The following is a 7,846-nucleotide window of genomic DNA, read 5'->3' as shown; positions in this document are numbered from 1 at the left end:
TTTTTTTCTTTCCCCTTTTTTCTTTCTTTTTGCTCCGCTAATGGCCCCCCCCCTGGATCCGCCTATGCCATCTTTTGGTAGCCATTATGCTTTTCTCCAATCCAAACTCACGTTTATGTTCATTGTACCAATTGTGATTGTACTGTATACTGTGCGCACAGGACATGCCCTCGCCCTGCGAGGTCAATGCGCTAGCTTGCGTTCAAACAACTTGAATATTCATGTGCTCCTTGCGCAATATCTGCGAGGGGCGGTCGTAACCTCTGGGTCAGACAAAGGTCACAACTTCATTATCTTCCCTCTCTCTGCCGAGATGGCCTGGACGATTTTTTTTTCGGGGAAAGTGAATCAGTGGGTAAGGTGAATCACTGGGGGTAAGTGAATCAGTGGAGGGCGCGGGCCCGGGCGTGTGTGTGTTGGTTATGGTTTGCCCAATCAGTAAAAATCGTCCAGGACGTGGACTAGCTTGTATACTGCTTGTACACTGTTTTCACAAGACGCAACGACGAAGAACGAAACCCCATGTGCGCCATCTCTTGGTCGACCTCTTACAGTCTGCTGCTTTACAAAGATGGTTAGTGATCCTGAAATTCCCAAAGAATCTATGTAATCTAAGAAAATCCATCATTATTTATAAGTATTTGCAACCTTGTTTACATTAATGTTTTATCGGTTTTATAATATGATCATTTTGTAAAAGTAGTTTCCTTATTGGTTGGAAGGAAAAGTGTCATTTGATGGCCATAGTGTTCATGAATTCACGTCTACGATGTGGCTCGTTACGTGAACCAGAAACCATAACAGTTACATGGGATTTTCTTAAAGTATGAGGGCATATTTGATGGAATATGATTCGTAATCTTATCTTAACTTGCATGTGCGGTTTGTATCCATTAGTCTGCAACCGCGAAAGTTTTATTAACCATGTTAATTAAAACCTTTTCATGTTATTGACAAATGTCCCGGTAGGCGGTATAATCGCCCAGACCAGTGTCAGTGACATGTTCGTCGGGATCGGTGGCGATGCTTGATACTTTGGAGCTAGGCCTAATGCTGTTTCGCACCGGCCGATTTCGACAACAGAAATCTTTCGCAAATGTCATAGCAAGTCTCACCTCGAGGTCAATAGGCTTACGACTACGGATTTCCCAAATATCTGGAACGGCTGTATACTATTACATCCATGATTACCTAGGGATACCTAGGGAAGTTTCTGAATGTAGGCATGTTATGCCTCTGTATTCAGTTCTAGGTTTTTCCTCAAGATAGATGCAGATGGCTGGCTCACTTCCGGGAACAGGGCTTTCGTAGTCATATTTTATTGGCTCATTTTTCCAGCATCTATCCAGGGCAGCTTCAAAACTGTGCACACTTGGGGCAGTGACAACATCATTATTTAGGCTGTTCCATGTCTTACGTATTCTAACATAAAAAGAATTCCTATATTTTTGGGTCTTTGTCCTTGGTATGAACAATTACATCTGGCAGCCGTCTGTTTAGAGGATTTTTTAAAACATTTTTTTATTTTTAAAATTTCTCCTTGTACACAGACGGCTCGCTATCATGCAGCCAACATTATTAGGGAACTTACAATGCAAAATCCCCCTGTCAGGGCTCTTCAATTTTTGTCTTTAATGAATCAAACTGTTGAAAATGAATGCGAGCGAAATGCAAATTAATATTCCCTCTTTCTTGGCATTAATAAATCGGCAAAATGATTCCGTTGAGATTGAAGCTGTAATACCATGAATACAGCTGTTCCTGATCACTATAGGCCCTATTTGGTAAAGGGTGGGCATAGAATCTAGTCATGTGACTGAGAGGCATGCCATGACATTTGCGAACAATTTCTGGTGGGAAAATTTGAAGTCGGATCTAGTACAAAACTGCAATAGTGCCAAGATTACCACCTCTTCCCTCTACTGATTAAAGTGCTAGATCTAGTTCAGATTCATGATTTCAAGAAAAATTACATGTTCATGCAGGGATGGATTCAGGAGTTTCCAAAGGGGGGGGGGGGGGGGGTCACACTTTCCTCAGGAAAAGTTGACATGTTTGCAAAATCAAAAAAGGTTTCATGAAAAAAAATGATGGTACTGCAACAATCACGCAACAGGGTTCATGACGTAAACAATAAGCCCTTCCACTCTTAAGTCTCTTATTATAATAATTCTCTTGGAAAATATTGAGATCTATACAAAAATGAATCAGACAAAAGTTCATGTCATCCATCACAGACTGAACACCATGTAGAGGTCGGAATGAAAGAAATAGAACCAATCAACCAACTGCAATGTTGATAGATCCAGGCTTCGTGAAAAATATTGTGGCCTGCTTTTACCTTTTTATTTCCGATTCGCTTTATTCTTTTCCTGACCGATGCTTTCGGAGTGAGGGGCAAATCGAAGGGACAATCATGGATTCAGGGGGAACTTTCATCCAAAGCAAAATAAGCAGTGAATAAATGGACAGATGACCAAATGTCAAACCCCTTGTTCTGAAAATTGCTTCATTTTAGCTAAAAAAAAGTTTAAAGGGGAATCCAGCCTTGGTCATAAAATGTAGTGTTGGAAAGGAGAAAAATAGATAAAACAGAATGGTGAAAGTTTGAAAGAAATCGGACCAGCAATAAGAAAGTTATGGCTGCTTTAGTTTAAAATTGAAATCCCTATGATTATGTAGATTTCAAATTGGCAACTGGGTAAGTAAATTATGACAAGAGGCAAGGACAACTTTCCCATAGGCCATGTACTTAATTATCAGGGATTTGTGGTTTTCTCCTAACTGCCCACTCCCCTGGGGCAGTAATCTAAATATAACCCTGGTAGTATAGGGTCATTCCATCTGGATTCACCCAGTGGTTGCACCCGACCGTCTCAGAATTCATTGTAATTTGGTATACATAAAATTCACAATGGCCCAAGCACAAAACAAAAAAAATTAGTCCAATCGGTCCGTCGGTTCTTGCGCTACGGCCCGCCCTTTTCTCCTTGTTTTGACAAAAATGGGCGTGACCTTCAACTTTCAATGGCCACTGCGTCGTTACGTGTTGACCAATTTTCATGAAACTGGTACCATTTTATAGGAAATTCAGAGAGGAATCCAAAACATGCATCGAATAATGTATTGGAGCAATTTATAAGGTCATGACCTTTGACCTTAACTTTGACCTTGAGTTTGACCCCCGGACAAATAATTTTTTAACTTGATTTTCGTGTATGTTAATTATTGGTATGATATTGACAAAATATGTTAAAATCAATGATGATATTTTATTTCTTCACCTTTAAAAACTTCCAAAGATACCATGAAATTTTACTCTAGTCCCACACACTGATATTCATGTTAGTAAAGTGTTTACCAGTTACATGATTTCTTCCAATCTTAAGTTACAGTATGCAAACACATGAAAAGAAATTAAGCTTAATCAGTTCACAAATAAAAGATTAAACCTTTATGCTCATGAATAGGTATCTGTTTAGGCATTTTGATGTTCATCAATATATATTCATTTTGATGTTCGGCAATATATATCATATATATTCATGGTAGTTAAGTCTTCACTTTCATCATCAAAATATATACATGTATATAGATGTATATGATATATATTGCTGAATCATAAAATGCCTAAACAGAAACCTATTCATGAGCATAAAGGTTTAATCTTTTATTTGTAAACTGATTAAGCTTAATTTCTTTTCATGTGTTTGCATACTGTAACTTAAGATTGGAAGAAATCATGTAACTGGTAAACACTTTACTAACATGAATATCAGTGTGTGGGACTAGAGTAAAATTTCATGGTATCTTTGGAAGAGTTTTTAAAGGTGAAGAAATAAAATATCATCATTGATTTTAACATATTTTGTCAATATCATACCAATAATTAACATACACGAAAATCAAGTTAAAAAATTATTTGTCCGGGGTCAAACTCAAGGTCAAAGTTAAGATCAAAGGTCATGACCTTATAAATTGCTCCAATACATTATTCGATGCATGTTTTGGATTCCTCTCTGAATTTCCTATAAAATGGTACCAGTTTCATGAAAATTGGTCAACACGTAACGACGCAGTGGCCATTGAAAGTTGAAGGTCACGCCCATTTTTGTCAAAACAAGGAGAAAAGGGCGGGCCGTAGCGCGAGAACCGACGGACCGATTGGACTATTTTTTTTTGTTTTGTGCTTGGGCCATTGTGAATTTTATGTATACCAAATTACAATGAATTCTGAGACGGTCGGGTGCAAAATTGCACATTCATTGGGTGAATTGGCATGGCATGACCCTATATTGTTTTATGTCCTCATCAAAGAAAAATAAAATTTGAAGTAAAACATTTGAAAAAATGACATATTGGCCATTTTATGTATTGGAGTACATGGAAGAGTAGTCCTTGCCTTACATCACTGTGACATCACATGTGGCCAATTTGCAGTCTCCATGGATCTAGGGATTACCAATATTCACAACTTTTAAAAAATCATAACTTATTATTTGTCAGATAGTGTTCAAACTTTCACCTATCAACTTGTCTGATTTTTCTTATTCCCCTAAGAACAAGTTTTTATTTGGGTTGGATTCCCCTTTAAAGTAGGTCTAGGTCTAGTTGCAGCTAATAAGATCAATGATTTTACGAGTCTTTAAAATTGAGGTTAGTTGTCACTATATCACAGTGGATCCAATTTACATCAATCTGGTAAATTGACATAGGGCCTAAATCTAATTACTTAAGAAAGTTGAAAAATGACTACACTGAAGATTGTCAACACAGATAGATAAACAGTTTTATTCTAAACAAACAATTGCATTATTTTTTTTCCAAATGAACTGTGTGAATTGGACCATAGGAACTGACCTTTCCAGTAGTACATACACAGTGCCTATAGATGTGAACAAATTGTATAAGCTGACCGATATACTCCTAAATGCTAGTTAGCATTTTGTCAACTAACTGTATCTTTACAATTATTTTTGCTTAACAGACGAAGGGTACTTCCAGCTTTGGAAAGCGCCATAACAAGACCCACACCTTCTGTAGGAGGTGTGGGCGCCGTAGCTGGCACATCCAGAAGTGTTCCTGCGCAGCCTGTTCATACCCGTGTAAGACCATTAGGAAATGTAAGTACTTATTTTAAAAACAGAAATGGGGCCCCTAACACAAAGGTTAACGATTAATCAATAATTTGTAAGAATTCTGATTAGTTCATAGTCAGTCTACTGAGCAAAATGCGCATGCAACGGTGATCTTGATTAAAGGACAAGTCCACCCCACCAAAAATTTGATTTGAATAAAAAGAGAAAAATTCAACAAGCATAACACTGAAAATTTCATCAAAATCGGATGTAAAATAAGAAAGTTATGGCATTTTAAAGTTTCGCTTATTTTCAACAAAATAGTTATATGAACGAGCCAGTTACATCCAAATGAGAGAGTTGATGACACCACTCACTATTTCTTTTGTATTTTATTACATAAAATATGAAATATTTTAATTTTCTTGTCATTGTCATGTGAAATGAAGTTTCATTCCTCCCTGAACACGTGGAATTCCATTATTTTAACATTTTGTGCTTCAGGCAATGAGGTCCTAATCATCAAATTCGTAAAAATTGAAATATTGTATAATTCAAACAATAAAAAACAAAAGAAATAGTGAGTGACGTCATCGACTCATTTGGATGTAACTGGCTCGTTCATATAACTATTTTGTTGAAAATAAGCGAAACTTTGAAATGTCATAACTTTCTTATTTTACATCCGATTTTGATGAAATTTTCAGCATTGTGCTTGTCTGATTTTTCTCTATTGATTTAAATCAACATTTTTCTGAGGTGGACTTGACCTTTAATGATAGGCCAGTTCAGTTAGCGGTTAAAGTGATTGTTTAACATTGGTTTGACTTTTAAAAAATCTGAGCTAGAAGGTCACACTTGTCACCTGTGTCTAGGATATGTTACAAAAATGAAGCCCAGAAAAAATTGCGTTCGAAAATAATTATTTAGTGCTTCAAAAATTGAAATATAAAGTGACCGGAAACACCATCTTAATTTCATCCCATACACTTATGTGTACTATTTAGGCGTCTACAAGACGCCTATTTACAAAATCGGGCTTTCCCTTGTAGTTTTAGCTTTTCATTCTCAATAATGGTTGTTTTTAGGGTTTATTAGTTCTAATACATGCACTGATATACAAGTTTCATCTTGGTTTGAGAATTTTTTAAATCGGCTGCTCACAAAGTTAAACAATACCTTTAATCATTAACCTTTGTGGTATGGGGCCCTGGGGTTGGTATTGGTTATCCTTGAGGACTCTGTGATGATATTTAAAAAATATTTTTCCATATACTTCTACATCATGGAGCCTTGACACGGTCCCCATACTTGCCTAAGTGAGACATGTACACACAGATGGATTCCCCGAAGAAATCCATCTTTAGACCTAGAAATCATGTAAATTTGTTGTATTTTATTTGTCTATGATACACCTTCATACGCAGAATGTGTATGAAGGTGCAAAATCTGCTGTAGATACGAAAAATGAGAGGTTTCTTACCAGACTCATCTCATATAGATGCCTTGATCCATTCGTAAACATCACAAATACAATAGGCTTGACCTTTGAACTGCTTCGATGAGCTATGTGAAGTAAACATTGTTAATAGTACACAAATTTAATTTACTTCTGATAGAGTGGTTAGCTGTATCCTTTGAATTGTACATCTACCTCAAAGTTTAAGAGGATCTTCAGGTATCAAGTTAAAAAGTGTCAAACAATCAAGGTTTACCTGACAGTACCCAGCGGTAGAGCAGAGGCATGTGACACATGGGGATGCTCTTGAAAAAAGGTGTCCTAATTCCCGTAAAGCTCAGTCCGTATCTGATGTACGTACAGGTTCCCTTTTATGTAGCTAGAAAGATTATTTTGATTTTAAAGTATGAATTGCCTAAAACAGAATGTTTTAAAAAATGTCTTTGTAATGAAATATTTTTGTTGGTTTTGCGTAGATAACTGGAGTGTGAAAGCTAAACGCAGAAAGACTACTGGCACTGGACGCATCAGGCATCTCAGGGCAGTCAACAGGAGATTCCGGTAACTTCTTCAAATATATGCTTTCATTAGTACTATACAAATAATACACAGCATTGTTCATTAGTTGGAGATATTGCATGGAGTAAAGCAAAACTATAAAGGTGCATTTGGAAGTTTTGATGCTACTGAAGTAGGCTGTTTTGACTTTCCATCGCATGACAGAAGGGAGCAAATCTGTAGAATGATTTTCTTTATAGTAAAGGAGGAAAGATGTATTATTGTTTCATGTGAAAATAAAAACATAGAGCTACTTGCTTTTGAGCCAGCTATACATTTCAGAACTTAGGGGCTAGTGACATCCTGTAGAGCAGACAGAAAATATCTCAAATCATGAACCGTTGTTCCGTTTGTCATGGAAAGGCAGCACGTAAAGCCGAGGGTTTTTTATAGTTAAGACTGGTTTCTAAGGTACTGCATCAGTAAACTTATTTAGTTTACAAGTTGTTGGCTCACAATTTTTGATAAGTTTTCATTAACTCTGTAAAGATATCTAGATTTAGTTTTTAACATTTGATTTTTTAATGTTCATGAAATTGAAACCATTATGACAAGTTCATTTTGTACATTACTCTCTTTGGATTTAGTGTCTCGAACCTATCTTTGTTTCCCTTTTAATACAGCAATGGATTCCGTGAAGGCACCAAAGCCAAACCCAGAGCCCGAGGAGCAGCTTCATCTTAAGATGTTAATCTCACATGGCCCACTACCAGTTATTACCAAGAACAGCAAGCAGTAGACAATATCTCTC

General features: G+C 36.8%; 1 protein-coding gene across 1 annotated transcript; it reads left to right on the top strand.

The window, feature by feature from the left end:
• Nucleotides 1-472: 472 nt before the first annotated feature.
• LOC121424063 (probable 60S ribosomal protein L37-A) lies at nucleotides 473-7,846 on the top strand. Its single transcript, XM_041619648.1, has 4 exons — nucleotides 473-574; nucleotides 4,988-5,123; nucleotides 7,014-7,098; nucleotides 7,719-7,846. Exons 1-4 carry the CDS (start codon nucleotides 572-574, stop codon nucleotides 7,777-7,779), a joined length of 285 nt encoding a protein of 94 aa, XP_041475582.1. The 5' UTR covers nucleotides 473-571; the 3' UTR covers nucleotides 7,780-7,846.

Source organism: Lytechinus variegatus, chromosome 11 (genome assembly GCF_018143015.1).
Source record: "Lytechinus variegatus isolate NC3 chromosome 11, Lvar_3.0, whole genome shotgun sequence".
NCBI classification, from domain to species: Eukaryota; Metazoa; Echinodermata; class Echinoidea; order Temnopleuroida; family Toxopneustidae; genus Lytechinus; species Lytechinus variegatus.
This window is presented reverse-complemented; position numbering and strand designations above follow the sequence as displayed.

Coding starts and splice junctions, on each gene's coding strand:
- LOC121424063 (XM_041619648.1), top strand. Junction 5,124..7,013: donor GTGTAAGACCATTAGGAAAT/GTAAGTACTTAT, acceptor GGTTTTGCGTAG/ATAACTGGAGTGTGAAAGCT. Junction 7,099..7,718: donor GCAGTCAACAGGAGATTCCG/GTAACTTCTTCA, acceptor CTTTTAATACAG/CAATGGATTCCGTGAAGGCA.